Here is a 19,552-nt window from a genome sequence, read left to right on the forward strand (position 1 = left end):
AAATTAGTTGTGAGTCATATGAAACTACCAGTCCCAGAAACTTATGGTTTAAATGTCACCAGTCTTTACATTAGACATTCAAAGACTGCAACATGATATCAGAGAAACCACACCTTCATGTATAGCAGAAGCTCCTTTGGGATATAGGATGTTCAGGAATTGTGCTAAATGAGACACCGTCTACAGTAAAGCATTCATTGATGCTCAGAAAATCTCACTTGAGGGCAGGATAAATGCACACCAACTGGTTAACTCGGTCGTATAATTTCTGTTTAGAACAGCCCATTTATTGGGATGGAGTTGGTGACACGCCAAGAGGTGTGTTCAGCCAGTTGTAGAGTGTACTCAGAGATGTATGAGTGTATTGTATGTGTCTGTGCAAAGCTCACAGAGCTACACGCTCACATCATAGGTGTCTGGCTCCATTCATTCTACTTTATGTCCTTTTGTCTGTGCTCCTCGTAAGTTTATTGGGGACAGTTTTTTAAAATTACTTTCTACTTCCGTCTTGGCTGTTTGCTTTAGTGAGATTTTTTTTCCATGCCAGTTTTTTCTTAAGAAATAAAGAGAAGGTAGGAGGAGCCACACTGAAAAGTGTGTCTCACTCACTCTCTCTCACTCTCACACACGCTGCTGCTCTTCATTCTGTCATTGCCATCTCGGCAGAACGGAGAATGCTTATTCCTCACCACGCTGGACATAGGGAGACAGCACGTTTTTGACATTAAGTTGAAATTCACAAAGGAGTATTCCTTTTCTTCACAATATCCGAAGGACCAGCAAGAACACGACCGAAAGACAGTAAGAAAAATGATTACATGGATTTCTTCTTTCATTTTTTTCTGGGTGAACTTAGAAGCATGAGAAAGTTGGTTTTGACACTGGATACTTGCACACAACAATGTGTGACAATAACCTAGTTAACTTCCTTTAATGTTTTCTTTTCAGTCTTATTTAAAGAGAGTGTATTGACATAAAGCACAATGGTTGCTGGAATGTTAATGCCCCTTCGGGACCTGAGGGCCATCTACGAGGTCTTGTTTCGTGATGGTGTCATGGTGGCCAAGAAGGACAAGAGGCCACAGACCAAGCATCCTGAGGTAGAGGGTGTGAGCAACCTACAAGTAATCCGTGCCATGGGTTCTCTTAAGTCCAAGGGCTATGTGAAGGAGACATTTGCCTGGAGACATTTCTACTGGTACTTGACCAATGAGGGCATTGTTTACCTACGTGACTACCTCCACCTACCCGCTGAAATTATTCCTGCTTCCCTGCAAAGGGTTAGGAAGCAAGCTGCTACCCTGGCCGTTGCTCACCGGACTTCACGGGTCCAAGCTGTGGAAGGTCCTACATCTTATGTTCCAAAACCAGGACGCAGGAGTGAAGCAGAGAGTCAAGAGGCTCTAGTTGAGCGTCAAGGCTACCGTCATAAGATGATGGGTCCCACAGAAAGAGAGAGCTACTCTGATAGGACCCCAAGGTTTAGAGGTCGTCCACTAGCTGCAGAATCAATCAAGCCAAAAGCTTCATGGGAGGTGGAGGGCCAACCACAGCCTCCACTAATAAAGGGGAACAGCTCCAGACATGATGCAACTGTAATAGAGGAGAATAGGATCAAGAGATTCTCTCATCAGCAGCATGACGTGAGAAATGAAAAACAACTAACTGCAGTAGAGGAGAGAAAAACATCTGAAGTCCAGAAGGAAAAGGGTCCAGTTTCTGTCCAGGTTCAGAAACCTGCATTCAAACAGGATGTTTCACAGACCTATTTCACATCAGTGTCCTCCAAAACAGCCCTACCCTTTACAGCAGCTGAGACTACAGGTGCTGCAGCATCAAAGTTCCCAGCTGAATCCTCTGCTTCCAAAAACAAAGAGAAGCTTAAGATGACTGATGGAAAAATATCTTTAAAGTCTAGTAAAATACTGGGAAGTGGTTCAGGTGTCACAACACTTCCTTATGCAGCTGCCAGAGAGGAGAAGACAAAAAAGGAAATCATAGATTTAGTTAAATCAGCAGAGGCCATGGCTGCAGCCGATATGGCATCTGATAAAGTAAAATCCCAAGAAGTTATTACAATGGCTGTTGTTCAAGAAACCTCCAAACTGTTCACTGACACAATCAGTGCTGCCTCTGCCTTCACACATCATGTCAATAAAGATGCCAAGAACCAGGAGACAAAACTGGAGATTGAGGACCAAATTCAGTCTGCAGAGGTCAAGGCCACATCAGAAACTGGAACTGATATATTGAAAGCCCAAGCATTCATTGCAATGGAAAATCCTGAGGAAACCTCCAAAATCCTTGCTGACACACCTGTCATCACAAAACCTGTTGATTATGTCACTGAAAAGAAGCTGAAGAGAAAAGAGGTTAAAGAAGAATCAGCTAAACCTGCAGAAGTGAAGACATTACTTGAATCTAAAACAAATATTGAGGTGGCCAAGTGTCTTACCAAAGAAACTGCAACTGAGCAAACCACCAAGGCCTTGTTTGATAGTACCACCAGCAAGGCAGCAGTATTCAAGGCCGCAACAAAAGAATTATCAGAAAAACCTAATGTGACTCAGGAGCCCAATGTTTACAAAATGAAGCCAATGAATCTCTCAGCAAAGCCCAAAACAGACAAAGAGTCCCATAATACTGATACGGTGGCTAATTCCTCAGTAATTAAGGTTAAAACTACTATTACCACTACAAGTCTCTCAGAACCTGTGATCATATCTGAAGATTTTAAACATATTAAGGGTAAATCAACAGAGGTAATTAAAAATCAGGCAGGGAACTATTCAAAAAATATTCTTCCTATTGCGAAAGATGAGGAAATGGTACCAAGTACGCAGGAAGCCACTCAGGCCTCTGTTCAGGGCTTTACATCAATGCAAAATGATTCTTCACCTCAGCCCAGTCACAATGAAGCTGCCACAGAAGTGATTATTGAACCTAAGGAAGCAGTTGAGGGAAGCGCTAAATCAAAGAGGAAGAAAAAGAAATCTCCAGGTGGGAGTAAGAAAGCTGAAGAATTACCTGTTTCAAAGTTGGAGAAAGAAAAATCTTCTATAGACAAGCCCCTTGCAGAGTTGGAGCTCCAGCCCATACCAGTAATTATCACAGAGCCATTGAAAGTATGTTCTGGCATAAAAATTGAGGAAACATCATCTGCACTACTAAATAAGACTCAGGTAGATATGGTTCATGAAGATATAGATGGTGGGGAGAAAAAGCAAGTGTCGTCTGAGATTAAGGAGAAATTAAAAATGAAAGTCCCTGAAAAAACAAAGTATCATAAGATTCCTGAAGTAGCACAATTGCCATCCGATAAGATCCCCCCACTACCCCCAGTGGAGCAAGTAGGTGATGCTGAAACACAAGAGATGGTTGAAGGAAGGACTGTCAGCAAAGAAACACAGGGACCATTATGCTCTAAGGAAAAGTCTGTTGCTGAATCACTCACACACATGGAAGCAGTGAATTCTGAGAAAATTACTGTCACCAAAGTGGAAAAAGTAATAGTGGAGAAACTCACTCATATGGAGCTCGCTCAAGGAAGCCCTCATTCTGAAGAGAAAAACCTCGCGCCACTTTCAGAATCTGAGCAGGTCACAATTCGGACTAAAGTTTCACAAAGAACAGAGAAAGCTGCAGAAGTGCAGTCAAAGGATAAGAAGAAAGGAAAAGGGAAAAAGCAGGCTCAATCAACAGTAACAGACACTGTAAACACAAAACCTGTCTTTTTGCCTGAAGCAGAAGTAGTGTTGTCCACTAACATTACATCACTGCCAAAAGTCACAGCTACAGACAGCCCTCTCACGGCCTCTGAACTGACAGAAGTGAGTGTTTCTCCAAAGATGACTCCTGCAAGAATGTGCAGTAAGGAAACCGGTCAGGCAGCAGCTGTGCTCGCTGAAGCCCAAGCAGACAAAGGGGGGGAGGAGTCAACACTACTCACTGCAGAAAAAGTCAAGCAGGAGACTCCCAAACCAAAAACATCCTCTGCTGCGGAGGAAGCGCACACGGCCAGAGAATTAGCGTCAGCAGTACCAGCGGTAACAGCCGAGGCAGCTGTAGCTCATGCACAGGACAGCCCCCTCACCAAGCAAGAGGAACCTCCCCGAGTTGCACGACATTCAGCCAGTCAGGCAGCGGAGCTCTACACAGGGAAAGGGCTTTCTGTTCCTAAGGCCTCGGAGCACGAGGAAGAGAAGAAGAGGGACTCCGTTGAAGACACACCCTCTGCAAGTGGCACACCTGTAGTCACGCGACACACCCAGCCTCACCAGGGAGACGCCTGTGACTCTGAGAGCTCTGACATAGACGAGGCCGCCATGAAGAGGAAAATTGTAGTGGTTGAAGAAATTGTTGAGGTGAAGCAGGTCGTCAGTCCACACACAGATGGGGAGCAGCCTCAGTTTCCTGTGCAACCTGATTCGGATGATGAAGAAGAATTGGACCTGGATGTTCTGGAAGAAATCGCCTTAGAGCGGGCACAGTTGTCAGGGGCGGCGGGGACCACTTTGCTAGAAGCTGTACCTGGTGAAGACTGGGACCATTCATTGGTGGAACCTGAGGAGAAGACATGGCCAAACTTCATTGAGGGTTTGTCAGTTAAACTACTTCCTGGTCTCTATCTTTACATGTGATATAGTCAGAGTTGAATATAAGCTTCTTTCATACTTTGATGTGTGGGAGGTCTTTGGTTAAGTATTTGATGACTCTGTTATTGTTCCACCACACTGTCATGTACTTAAAGTATTCCATGGTCTGGAATGCATCACCACTCTGTCATTGTCTTGGAATTCTCATCCAATGTATTATTTGGAGATATAATTACAGTTCATGACTTAATGTGACACGTTGCAGAGCACAGTCTTTACTTTTTGATGCGGACTGGAGACACTCTCTTTTTAGGAGTAGTTTTAGTGAGTTAGTGAGAAGGGCCCATTGAGATGTGGCTGTGACTTAACTATGTGTTTGTGAAAATAGGTAAAATTGTAGGAACAAGGTTGGAATACAGCCTGTAGCTTTTTAAGACATTGTCAGATTCCACACTCGCATCATGACATGCACTACTCCTCTACAGATAATCACACATAAACATCATATATAGAAACACCACAACATTGACTGCCTACCTGTGTTTAACCACACTGTTTGCATGCAGACCATATGGCAATAACAACTATCAATCTATTGAGCAAATAAAACCCAAAGATGATATTAATCTGGGTGGGGAAGTCCAGTACTGTTTGGTGATACATGGAGTTTTGCACATGTTTTAGTGATCTCTGGAGACATCCCAGAGTGTCTGCCAGATGAGATTATGCAAACCTGTAGTCACTCCAACAAGGTGGGGCTGCTTCAGAAATTTGCCTTGCCTATTCCCTGCAGAGACAGTTGTGCGTGAGAGTAAGCTAAGTTGACCAGAAAAGGGGGTGTGGTGCTTTCGGGAGTATTTCTCCTTTTTGCTTCAGGCAGACAGTTTTGGCACTGTTTTATGTTCTGTGGTCGTTTTCTAGGTTCAGCCTGTCTTGAATATGACATAAACTTACTGATGGTATGCGTAGGATACGGGTGGTATGTAGACTATGTGATAACTGTATCATAAACTGGCCTCCTTTGCTGGATCTGGAAAATAACAGCTTTATCCAGGAAATGGTTCCATGCTCTGGTTTGATCAGGTGAAGAGGAACTTGGACTGTTCATTTTAACTAAGAAGGCAAAGTAAATATTTCATATTAAATGGTTTGTTGTTTTTGCTGATGGGTGTGAAGGACTGCACATGGGTGTTGTCAGCTGTGGGTGTGACCAACAAAGAGAGTAAGGAAGATGCATTAGCTTGCTCAAAGCTCTGTGGGTGTGTTTGTTTCATTTTATGTGTGACAGCAGTTATCATTCACTTAACAGCCTAGTTCCTTTTTTCAGTTTGTCAAACTCATAATTAATATATGACTTTGTTCAAACTGTTTGACCTAGACCTACAGTATATGATAATAAATGCAGCATATGACTTACCAAGCTGAATTGATTCAGTGCACTTAAGCTTCTAAAAAAAAAACCTCAGCCTTTGTTATGTGCCTTTATTTATAGCTGTGAACATTTAGCATGCTTGAAACTTTTGCTTTTAAGTTCTGATGTGTCTCAGAATGAAATATGGTCTCACCAGTGCTATCAGATAACCACAGCATTTGATGACCCACTGCTGACATCTGCTGTCCATTAACAACTGTACACAAACTAAACACAAACTAAAGGCTTGAACTACAGAGTTCCCAACTCGAGTTTACACTATATACTGTAGTGGCAAAACCATGTTTCTTTCGTGGTCATCAAGCTAAACATTATCAATGTTGGGAATTTTAAGCAAAATACTTTCCTTCAACTGTGTTGCAATAAGTAGCATTAGATATAGAGCTGTGATTTGCAGAGATAGACTTTTTAGTGCTGTGATTGTCTGGTGTGGGAATCTTGGCATGTTGGTTAACATAGCTGTCAGCAACAGACTTCATTTTACTTGGCATTTGCTTAGGTCTACTTTTGGGTTAGAATTCATGGGCTGCTGACTCTCTGTGAAACTTGGGAATTATGCTGAATAGCTGGCGCTGTATGTGCTTAAATGTGAACTGTGCAGCTTGTTCATATGGAACAAATGTGATTGAAAAGCTGCATGAAGTCCACCCACTCAGGGCAAAAGAGGCAACTGGGTAACTCATACCCCGGCCATGTTGTTGAGTTGCTCGATACATACTTGTCTGATTGGTTAAATGAAGACCTGCAGTTCACTGTGTAATTCTGTGCCTTTCATTACATTGGCACACCATTTGGTGTTGTGACTCACTTAGACCATCTCATCTAATCGGATCCATACTTGAAGTAAGAAAAAAAGGGGGCGGGGGAAGTGATTAATGAACATTGAAACTTACAGCAGGCCAAGTGATTCCTATTGTTTTCTATAAAAACACTTAAATGCACTTCTCTTTCAATTGGACCATCATGAGTGTCAGAATTAATTAGATACAGGCACCTCATTTATACATTTTAATGACTGATAATATATCATGCAGAAGTTTAAGTCAGTGCTCAAGATCCAGAGACAGAATAAGACAAGAGGAGCCATTGAAAGAACTGCCTAATTTCTTTAAAATAAGTTCAATAACAGAAGAATACGGTATGTTACCAAACCCTTCATGATAGAGTCATAGTGCTAACATTAGTGGTACAGTACATGCAAAAAAATAAGGGGTCTAAAGCAAAAGGTACAAAATGGTTGCATTTCATAAAATAATAACTGGACAGTGATAGAGAATTAGGAGTCTGGTGAAGCAATTTAAGACACTAGAGGCCAAGCCCAGGAAACTCTTAGATTGATAACATGTGGAATATATTGAGGGTTTGGCCAGGACTGTAATGACATTAGTCATTTCCCAGGGAACATGTTGGCCCTTATTTCATGGCCTAACTAACATACCTTCACTTTTCTCAATTTTCTCCATAAATTTGCCTCAGTTCAACATTCCTGAGAAGTTTTAAAGACGTACTTCAAATTTCACTCATGTGTTTGACCTGTTTGACCCTGCTTTAAGAAGTGTTTTCTCAAGAGAGACCTCACCATCTGCTGAATGGAAACTTGGTGGATGAGAGTATTGTTCATAACTTTAAGCTTCTGCATTGTATGGTATGGATTGAGACAGGAGGTATCCTTGGAGACAGGCTTAGGACACATAGTTGAATGTTATTCTAATATGAATGTCATGTGAATGGGGCTTAGTCAGCAAGGTTCAGGAGTTCGAAAAGGCAAATGAGGATGTTCATGAAGGAATTCCCTTTGAGCCTCTGTAAAGCCGCAACATGACTTCTCAGTATAGCTGCCTTCATTTCACATGGGGCATCCATCTATGGTGTCAAAGTTTTATGAGAAGACAATCCAGCTCTACTCTCTGGATACTGGGCTAGGATTGCTTTTAGCATTACAGAGAAATGGAACCAGTTGTCAGTACTCCAACAGACAAAGCCATATGCATATATTTGAACATACTATATTTAGAAAATGTTGTGCATTCCTATTCCCTAAAGCAATAGAGGTTAGTCATTGAGTGCTCTAACCATTGCAGACCCCATAACAATCTTTTATCACTATATTTTTTTTTACCATCAGTTTTTCAACAGTTCTCAGTTTTCTTATTAATGGTGTGTCATTTCTATCTCAGTTTTCTAAATGTTTCTGCTAGGACTTTTCTAAGAATACCCCTAAACATAATATCTAGCTTAAACCATGTTGTTTGCAGTATAAATTTCAGACATTCAGTAAAAGTTATTATGGTGAATGATGCATTAGTTGGGAAACAGCAAAATAGACCATTAGCAGATTAAAGTCATGCTTTCTATGACTGCATCTGTTGTGTTCGGACAGCATTGACTTTTATTGTTATTGTTGTTATTATTGTTTTGTTAGTATTATTATCATGGGGTACCGCCAAGAAATATTATGAGGCGGAAATATTTTGAAATTATTTCCAAAAACTGAAAATGCAGATAATTTTCTGACTGAAAATTTGTCTCACATAACCTTTTTGTCCATGTTACGACGCTAATGTATGACTCAGAGAATAACTGGTCACTTAGCGTATGATCAGTTTACGCAATACCACATTCTGATAGGGATGAATCTGATCTGACCCGTCAACATTTAGTGGTATCTTAGCAACAAGGCAAGTAGAGGTCATCAACAAAACAGGAAAGTCAGTACTATGATACTTATCGAATGGTTTCATCTTGGTCAAAGAGCCGTAATGCTTTTTCCAATCTGTCCTATATATGGAATGAAATTGCTAAACCAAGTCATGGCCTCAAGCGGAGAAAGACATTTGAAAACAAATGACCTATCACTCATTAGCAAGTGTGCAGCATTTCATTAGCCTGGAAAGTCCACACAGTCGATATCAGCAAGTGATGAAGTGTGGAAAGTGCTACCGTTCGTGGCGATGTGTTTGGGCTAATTAAGACCTGTGGATCAGAAACTGTCTCTTACCCATCCCTGCCAGAATAGCAGCTGTCTGTATCCTAACAGCTCAAGTTTCTCACTGACAATACGTCACATTCGCTCCCTCTCTTTCAGTAACCATTTATTGTGCATTAGCATGTATGTGTGTTGACCATCAGTAGGATCCAGTGAATGCCTTTTCAAATACTTTTTACACTTTGGTGACTTCAGATATTTCATACTTTGAATACGTGCTGTGGCTGAAAAAATTCTTCAGAAAAGTCGACACAAAAGTCTTATTTTGTAATTCTTAACCCAGGACAAATGTTTGACCATATTATATCCAGATGATGGCTCCAGCATGTGTTGATCATATTAACGGGCGGCTCATAAGACCTGATTTTTGGCTGAGAGCTGTGACAAATATCACAGAATAAACTTGACTCCATCCTCATCATCAAAGAGATGAGAAAACATAGGGAAGGGGGGTCTGCTTGTGTTGGTGAGGATGTCTCTAGGGTGCAGCCTAGTGTCCAGCCAGAGCTCTTCCATCAGTTTCTAACTATGACAGTGTGATCATCTGGCTGTGGTAGATATTTATATCCCCCAGTCTGCTTCAGCCCTCACACCCATCCAACCTACCCCTTTAGCCCACCGAGCCTCACCCCCTATCCCAGGCTTTGCCTTTCGTCCCTCCTCCTCTGGTCATGCGAGAGCGGGGTGACGGATCTAAGCAGCAGGCGCAGCCTGTCAGACTTCAACACAAGAGAGAAACAAGCCAGTTCAGAGCAAACAAACGGGAGCCTCTCTTGTCCTCTTCCTTCTATCCAGCTTTTGTTTTCTTCACCCTCTGTTTCCTCTGCCTCTCTGTACTGCCTCTTAGATGAAGATCATACCTGGTAGGTTCGCAGAGTGGGCTTTCTGTGTCTGTCTGTTTCTAACTGTGTGTCTGGCTGCTGGCTGTCACAGTTTTTGGCACAGTGAAGTCTTATTGTCCTTTCGGTGCGCGTAACTCACATGAACACATCAGACACGCACACAGACACAGAATAACAAAGACCACACAGAGTGTTTCTGTACACGATGTGAAAAACTCAATTTAAGACTGACATAATATAATATAATTTACAAATATAATTTATTGTAGAAATTAAGTTTTTTTTATTTGTGAAAGACAGTTATTTCTAGATTGTCGTAAACTCACAATCACTTCATGTCTTGCTCGACAATTCCAATCCATCTGCTGAAGCTCTTATATTTTTTCTACTTTTTATTACTTTTTTTTATTACTTTAAGGAAGATAAACAAATCAAACTTGCATAAGGAATGTATTGCTTCATTGGAATCACCTTGCCTGTTATCCAGAAATAAGTTATCAGTGAGTAAGGCTGTTAGATAGCCCATCCTACATCATAATGTGAAGTTGGCATTACAATAAAATCGACGATACACAAAGCTGCATTGTTATTTTTCATTAATCAGAAGTTAATACAGAAAGACACAGAATGCAGATATCTATGGAATAACATACAGTACATTAGCAGAAAATAACTTTCTTCAAGATAACCATTTCCAATGAGTTTTTATTGGCAAAGTAGCCACAGATTTCCTAATGATGGGGTCAGCTGTATACTCTGTAGAGTTTTTAAGTGTAGAATGGGCGGTGTCTTAGAGCAGCTGAACAATCAATGAGGAGAGAGAGCAAAGAGGAAGACTGACTCATAACTTCAAGTTGGGGAAAGCAGAAAGAATTTTTGCTCTCGGGGTAATTTTTACAAATGTCTGGCACACCCACACTGTCCCAGTCCACCCACCCCCACCCAGCCAATGAAGACACACCTGTCATTGCAGCCAGGGCTCATCCCTTCATCCCCTCTAACTTATCTCTATCCCAAAAAAATGTCTGCAATACCCTCAGGACCTACTGTCCCCACCCTGGTGATTTTGGGGCACTTAGTGACCCTGATTATATTTTGGTCCTTGAGAAAAAAAGACAGGAGAGGTAGGAGCGCTTAATGTTGCAGGATATTGTTTCCGTGGCTTTGTAAGTGTCAGAGCAATGACATCAAAGTCTGAGAGTGGCTGGATGCTTGAGGAGCGTTTACTTGACCTCTTCTTCTCTAAATGCTTGTGGTCCTGGAACTGTGTGACTAACTCCAGTTATACAAGATAGTTTTGTATGTGTATCATTTTTCTCATGCCTGATTTTTTGTTTTATGCCGTTGTTTATAATTCTTGACCTATAAAGGTCATACTACTAACACCATGAGCTCACAAAGATGCATCACGTGTACTATGTTTACCCTGTGCATTAGTCACATTCACGTGTGACCTTGAATCCTGTCAACCGTTGCCCACTGTGACCGGTCCAAAGGTGCCGCAAGGCTTTTCCATGCCAGTTCACAAAGTGTCTGTTCTGACTTGCAGCACTAAAAAGGGATTACATCCATTTTGCTCAGACGGCGTGGGAGGCCTTGTATTTAGCTCATGTTGCAGTTGCTCCAAAACAAGTCTGACATGTCACTACGTAAAGATACAGACTGGGCCAGCTTCTCCTGAGATGAACTTAGTTTTCTTCCATGTGCTGCCAATATTTGCCAGCTGCTGTGGTTACAATGTTAAGTCTTGCTCAATCCTTTCCTGTTAAGCTTGCATATGGATTTAATGCCCATGTGGTTGTTTTAGTTATCAGTGAGAAAAATCCCTTTCTTTTGGTTTGGCCCACATACCAGTTTGGAAGAACTATCAGTCCCCAAGTTGGATACCAACTTTGATCCAGCAGCCTTACAAAAGGTGTGAAGCCATACAGAAGATAATTACAATTACAGTAGTTGTTTCATTAATGATGAATGTTTGTTTTAATTTTTCTAGAGTTTGGTTAAAGGGGCATAATCACCTGTTTTTCATAGCGGTAACCTGGTATTGTCATTGTGTCTGCTGTTCAATCCTTTGACTCTGTCCCCAGTCAGGATGCTGGAAACATAAGATCCCAGATGATTAAGCCAACTAAATTTGGTTTACTTTCATTTGGTCAGATGGAATTTTGTCCAAACAGTAATTTTCCATGAACCACAATTTGGTGATAATCACAAATTTGCATACATAATCATGTTTATTATCAGCATTTTGGCATTGTCACTGTGGGCCTGTAAGGATGAGGTTACATTTTTTTAAGCACTGCTGTTTAAGTCTCACAAATAAAAAGATTATGCATGAAAGGCTGTAATTAAGCTCATCTATGACTGTGATTGGACATTTGAGGAAACTGGGTTCAGATAGAGTGTAGCAATCAAGTTTGCCCATTTCAAAATTTAGTCTGTCAGATTTTTCTTGAATGTCAAAACATTATGGACTGTGACCGCATGCACTCAACAGTATTTTTTTCCCTGACCCTTAAATTATAGTGTTTTATATTTCTGCAGTTTTTGAGGTGCTGCAGAGACAATGCAGCTGCTGTGTCTGTTGATCTCTGCTCTTCAGTCCTGGCCGGTCACGGGACTTTTGGTCTTAGCTGTTCCCTTTATCCCTGGCGCCTGTTCTTCATGATGACAGCTCTGTGCTCTCTCTGCCCACTACCTCCTCAGTTTGACCTACCGCTTAGTACAGCAGTGAGTTCCTTCAACTTCCAGTCGGATGCAATTCCACTGTGCCTTGCGTGTAGAGTTGAAAACATGGATGTTAACATACTTTTCCGACCATGCTGAAATGAAGCCAGCTAAAAGGTCATGAGGGCAGGGGGTGTGGCTGAGTTACACTGCAAATACTCTGTGTCAGACCTCAGGTCCCCGAGTTGATATCCTGCCACTGAACTTTGACTTCTCTTCTATGTTTGTTTTCCCTTTCGTAGGCTGCCAAAATTGTCAACCCCCAGCAGCCCAGGATGATTTAGCTACTTAAACCCAAACTCACAGTAGCTTTAAGAATTATGACATCATGAAATTTTAATATTCATAATAAATGAGGGGTGCTTCCAAACTGGGGTTTTCCTAGGATATTAATGGGTCATTAAAGTCTTTCTTTAAGAATGACATGAAACGGATTAATGTCCATTGCCGGTATTTTCAGACTTCACCGAATGAACAGGTGGTCCTTTGAGCTAAAGTAAGCACATGATCCATCTTTCTCATACAGGAGCTGAGAGTTGAGAATGTGGCATGATTTTTTTTTACATTATAAGTCTAATATAACATCCTGTTTGACATTCTAAGAGCCTGAATGCCATACAAAGAGAAGAATGTTAGCACTTCAGAGACGTCTGTGGACCACTGTGGTTTAGTTATGGCTCTTGTTTAGCCCTGATTTGTGGATAAGACAGAATGCTTCAAGAAAACAGCCACAGCATTCTTACCACCACTGACTTCAGTGTACACGTTGAGGCATATTTTCCCCAGGGCCCAGTCTTTATCATTATGACTATCACTGGCATTAACAGTGAGCCTATGTCTCACGGACTCCCAGAAACACAAAGGAGATTTTGGTGTAATTCTCATGTCCTTAGGGAATAGTAAATGAACTGTGATGAGATAGAAAGACACATGGAGCCCATATGGGATATTCTCTGACAGCTGACTTTATTTATGAGCAGCACTGGGCCCATGGAAACACATCCGGCACTGCGATTATACTTGTGATCTCCAACAGGGATCTTTTTCCACACCTTGGTATATAGTATAGGCATAAACGGTGACATCATCAGTTTGCCCGAATATCCCAGTGTTTCCTGTGTAAGCCATCTCTTTTAGCTTAGCTTAGCAAAAAGTCTGGAAACGGGGTTGAACAGAATGCTTGTCTCCAATGAAAATATAGGTTTGGATTGGCACAATAATAAGAGTTTAGTAGCCATGAGGCTGCCGGCAGCAGAGAGTTGCTTTCCTTTATGGTAAACAATAAATTGTCAAACAGCATTGACAAAGGGAAACTCTTGGTGTCCTCCAAAAGCGTCGCCATGACTATCAGAATTATTTTACTTTCCTGAAATCTAATTTCTCAACAGCCAGACAAGACCTGTGTCAGTTCTAACTTTAGAACAATCAGATTCCCATTAAAGTGAATTACAATCCTTCATTGTTTGGATTTGGCACTATGTGCTTCTAGGTTAGAGGTCAGCGTCATGTAAGAAGAGAGCAAGGCTTATTTAGATCACTTTCTCTTTTAAATGGTACTGAGGAACAGCACAGCTGTGCCCTGCCATAAACTATTACATCTAATAGTATCAGGTATGTCTGTCAGCACGCCGACTGGATCGATCCTTTCAACAGACATGGTAGCACCATTTCCCACTGATCTTAATGCAGGTGGAGTGTAGTGTTTTTGTTTAAAAGTTTTGTTCATGCTTGTAAATTTTCGAGGTAGTTTTAGAAAGCCCAGAAGACTTTAATCATAGTATGTAAATCATTAAATATTCCACTGGAATTTCAGGACTTACAAACATGACATCATCTTCCTGAACCAGCATTAGCAAAGTATGTACATAAGCAAATATAAAAAACTGAAAAACCTCATGCTGAATACATATAAACAGGGGACATGAGAACAAGATTATATCAATGAAGAAACTTGTTTTAGTTGATTTTACTATAAAAATATTGTTTTTTAGAATGTATGATTTTTTTTATTACTGTTGAAGTTAAACACTGTGAAACAAATAAAGAAATGATGCTGAAATAATAATTAAAGAAACACTTTTTCTAATATGGGCCATACTGGTCTTCAAAAGGTCTCAAAATTATGAAAAAAGACATAATAACAGAACAAATTTACGAATTAAATTTTATAGTAAATTTGATTACTACTGCCGTCCCTAATTAAATTAGGGCGGCAGCTCAGTCAGTAGAGTGGGTCGTCCAATGATCCAAGATCAGCGGTTTGATTCCCACTCCCGACCATTCACTCTTGGAATGTGAGCTGGCAGTGAGAGGTGCCAGCTCACCTCCCAAGCACTGCCAAGGTACCATTGAGCAAGGCACCGTCCCCTACATAAGCTGCTAATTCAGGGTGCTCCAAAGATGGAGATTCCTGTCACTCAGTCTCCCTGTGTTTACTGCATGCCTACAGGCCCCTCGTGTGTGATTGGTAGTTTCAGGGGCCTGTACAAAAACTTATATGTACGATTACTAACAGACTAACCACGAGTGAAAACATAATAATTACCCTACGGGGATCATTAAAATGTACTTCTTCTACTTCTTCTTAAAAGTAGTCACTGTGTTCTTGTTACCCATGAATGAGGGGGTGTGGCCAGCTGTCCAGCTTTCGCCTGTAGAAAGAGGTTTCTTTTTTAAGTTACCTCACAGCAGCTGACACTGTGTGTGTGCTGCACTGGGGGTCTCACACCAGGCTCATAATGGCAGCATTTTGGATTCTCCATGGAGGGACGTATTCAAATATGATGGCTTCATATGAAGCGCGACGGGAATGTTTGTACAGTAAGATGTGTTGTGTGGGTGAGTAGTGAGACCTATGAATAGGGTGGAGTTTTGTTGAGTATGTCAGAGCATCCATTTGCACATTTGTATTACAACATAATCATACTGTCTTCTTCTCATTTTGGCTTTTCCCTTCAGGGGTCGCCAAGGTGCCTCCATCTAACCCTGTCTTCTGCATCCTCTTCTCTCACACCAACTACCTTCATGTCCTCTTTCACTACATCCATAAACCTCCTCTTTGGTCTTCCTCTAGGCCTCCTGCCTAGCAGTTCAAAACTCAGCATCCTTCTACAATATATTCACTATCTCTCCTCTGGACATGTCCAAACCATCTCAGTCTGGCCTCTCTGACTTTATCTCCAAAACCTCTAACATGTGCTGTCCCTCTGATGTACTCATTTCTGATCCTATCCTTCCTGGTCACTCTCAGAGAGAACCTCAGCATCTTCATCTCTGCTACCTCCAGCTCTGTCTCCTGTCTTTTCCTCAGTGACACTGTCTCTAGACCAAACAACATCGCTGGTCTCACCACAGTTTTGTTCACCTTTCCTTTTATTTTAGCTGAAACTCTTCCATCACACATCACACCTGACACTTTTCTCCACCTGTTCCATCCTGCCTGTACACGCTTCTTCACCTCTTTTCCAGACTCTCCATTGCTCTGGACTGTTGACCCTAAATACTTAAAATCCTCCACCTTCTTGATCTCTTCTCCTTGTAACCTCACTCGTCCACTTGGGTCCCTCTCATTCACACACATGTACTCTGTCTTACTGCGGCTAACCTTCATTCCTCTTCTTTCCAGGACAAACCTCCATCTCTCTAGCTTCTACTCCATCTGTTCCCTGCTCTCAGATGCTTATAGTAATTTTAGACATTAAGGGAATACTCTGCTACTACACCACATACATACTACAAAGCTTTAAATATAATGACATCTATGAAAAGTTGCTTCTGACTGCAGCTGGAACAAAAAAATCTAGCAGAAATATGAGAAATTACGCAATTCATATTACCATATTTATCAACAGGTTTTTGAAAACCTGTTATTATGGGGAAAGCTGTGAAGCTATGAGGTGAGCCAATGTTTGACAGAAGATAATAAAAAAATATGTGCAGTGCCAAATAAAATAACATCAGTTTCCAAGGATCTAAACGTCATATTCAGTGGTTCCAATACTCTGTTTTAAAGCTGTAATGTTGTGCTGTAAATGAATAACTTAAAAATAGGGAGTAGTCTGGGATAGGCACCTTTATCTTTATTAACTCGTTTAAAAGGTACGTGTCTACCCTGATAGTGTCATATTTTAAGTAACAAATGATAATCATAAGCTGGAAGTAGGATTTCTATACATAAGAACCAAGCTCACCTGCCCCACAATCAAGTATGATTAGCCATTGTTACCTATACATTACGCATCCTGTTCTGCCTGTTTTATAATTACAAGTTACTGCTAAGACTGTCAAGACTTGGTATTTCAATCTGTCGTTGTATCACTATCAGAAACTATTGCATCTTGATGACAGCATTCCAAAGCACAGGGTTAAACCTTATGTATTCAGACAAATTGTGTTTTAATTTTACTAATCAACTGACAAGGGAGTTATATACATACAGTATATGTTAATAATTGAGAGCTTCATAGTTACCAAATGAACTGGAGAGGAAATTGTTTGTGGTTGAATCTGGCTCCATCTAGTGGTAAAGATAAAAAAAGTTGTGTTGCTGAAGATATCTTACTTTCCATGACCAATCAATCACTGAAGGGAGTCTCTGTCCCTGTGTCTAAAAATACAGCTTGAGTAAAGCTTGTGTCATTCACTACTGCCACGGCACATGGTACTGTGTTTGTATCTGCTGTCATAGCAACATCACTCAAGTTCCCTTTTTTCCACATTTGTTTAAGTGTTTGGAAATGGTCATGGTTAAGAAAATAGGCCTTTATGAAAACCCTGTCTTGATTCCAGATATTACAAAAATATCATTTTGGTGTATGTATGCCATTATATTGATGTATGAAACTGTTCTCCACAGTGATTGCTGAGTCATATTTTCACTCCATTCAAGCTGAAATATGGTGATAATTTGAAGTAATATTACTGAAATAGAATGTGCAGCTACTGTGTCTAGTACTTAAACTAATTATCATGTTCAAGCAAAAAATCTTCTTAAAAATCATTAACCAGACACAGATGTTATATTCTAAAGATTGGAATGCTTAATATGAAATGGAATTTAGGTTTGGAATTTTTGACTAGACAGTGCAAACATATCAATAAACTAGAACCAAGGCAGTCAGACTGCAACATCCCGCGACAACCCCTGAAATCAAAATTTTAACCTGACCTACTTGCATAGGTCAAAGATCAAAGATGGTGCTCTGACCTACCATCATAGATCAAAGCACTAGCTTTGATCTACGGTCTCACTCACACTGGCCTTCTCCCTTTTTTTTCTATCTTATCCGGTTCCTGAGTACAAAAGTTTAACTTTGACCTTTACCTAGTTTTCTCAAGGTCAGGGTCTTCACCTCATTTAAGAAGTCTTTGAAGTAACACAATGGAATGTTTCAAAATACATGAGTTATGCAATGCTTTACATTTTATAAATTATGCTTCAGTTGATTTTTACATTCCCCTAGCCAAGACAATCCACCGTAGCAAAGGTGACACATTTCATTGCAGTCACCTACAGATGGAGGCACATGCATTTTTAATTATACCAGTCAAAAGGCAGCTGCCTCAGTGCTTTCTCTGGGCACCTTGTTAGATTTGAATGCACCAAAATTTGAAACATTAGCATTTGACACTATCCCAGACATGGGGATTTCTACACATGGAGCTGTGTTAATACTCAGCTGCCATGGGTTGTCCAGGGGGTTGTTTAGTCTGACTCAAAATGGGTTTGCTGCTTCATTGTCAGATCTAAATCTGGCAGCATTATCCGATGACAGGTTCAGCAGTAAATCCATGCATCTCGTTGGAGACCCTCACTGAGTCATTGAGTTTTTAAGCCTGTATTTACAGTTGGTAGAAGTTGTATTTAATAGCAGAGTGTCGTACATGACAGGACAGGATACACTTAAAGCTGTATTTCCAAGGAGATTCTGTTTTAGTTTTGGTAATTCTTTGGTTTTAGTGAAAAAGGAATAATTGTTTTGCAACACGATGTAATTCATATACTGATCATCAGCTAAAGCTGCTTCTGACCTTAAGTCTTTCATCAGAAGGACACTCATCATGCCAAGAGTCTCTACATGACATAGGGTTGCTTTATTTGCTCAAGTGGATTTGTATGCTAAATTCGACGTGATCCCACGTAGAGTGTGATTCACTTGATACCTATGCTACCCTACCTTCATTTTCTGACCGTCCTCTAACTTACTCCTCCTCTTTCTCTTCCTCATAACAGAACTACAGAGGTGATAATTCACAGCATGTTTAGGCTGCTCCCAGTTGTATCAACATTCTTATCTGGGGCGTGACAGCCAGCGATTGCTGTAAATCCTTCCACCTTCACCCGAATTGACCAATGTGCAATTAGGGGGGGAAAGGGAGGAATGAGGAAAAAGGGAGAGTGAGATAAAGGAGCAGAAGTAACCTGGTAGAGTAGATCTTCCTGTGGTTTTTCTATCCTCTGTAATTATTGGTATTGTTAAGAGTATATTCACATAAACATTTACTTTCTAAAACCGTAATGACAGAATCTGGGATTCTTTTGTCCCTTTATATATTTGCTTTTAATCTCAAGTGCGTAAAACTAGGTTGTCATAGCCTTAAGCGGTTGCAAGGTTAACAAAGTGTTTTGTGTGAAGTGTATATATTTGTCACTCATTTAAACATGACTGTCCCAAATAGCACTACTTATGGAATTTAACTTAAAAAAAATAGTTTAATGGATGATCTCTAAATACATTGATTCAATATAGCACAAAATAAAAAGGATTTAATCTGAAGCACTGGTAGAATCAGTTATATGGCATTCTGTTTGGCAACAAAACAAAGAGACCTCAACTGTAAAAGATTGTTTTTCACTGCTCTTTGAGCTAAATGCTAGCATTACACTAATAACCTAATAAAAACAAAGCTGGCATGCTGATGTTCAGCAGGCATAATGCCTTCCATACTAATTGTATTTTACAGTGTTGAT

The 19,552-nt window shown here is 40.7% G+C and overlaps 1 protein-coding gene across 4 annotated transcripts in view; it reads left to right on the forward strand.

The window, feature by feature from the left end:
* The first annotated feature begins 656 nt into the window (after positions 1–656).
* LOC137601391 (plectin-like) overlaps positions 657–19,552 on the forward strand; it is a 59,417-nt gene continuing 40,521 nt past the window's right edge. For 2 of the 4 annotated variants that reach the window (XM_068323559.1, XM_068323560.1), the window contains exons 1-2: positions 657–801; positions 949–4,596. In XM_068323559.1, the coding sequence (XP_068179660.1) occupies positions 984–4,596 (3,613 nt within the window). In that variant the 5' untranslated portion in view covers positions 657–801; positions 949–983. Of the gene's footprint in view, positions 802–948; positions 4,597–19,552 lie in introns of those variants that run through there. The other 2 variants (XM_068323562.1, XM_068323561.1) reach the window with 2 other exon arrangements.

This window comes from Antennarius striatus, chromosome 9 (assembly GCF_040054535.1).
Source record: "Antennarius striatus isolate MH-2024 chromosome 9, ASM4005453v1, whole genome shotgun sequence".
NCBI lineage: Eukaryota > Metazoa > Chordata > Actinopteri > Lophiiformes > Antennariidae > Antennarius > Antennarius striatus.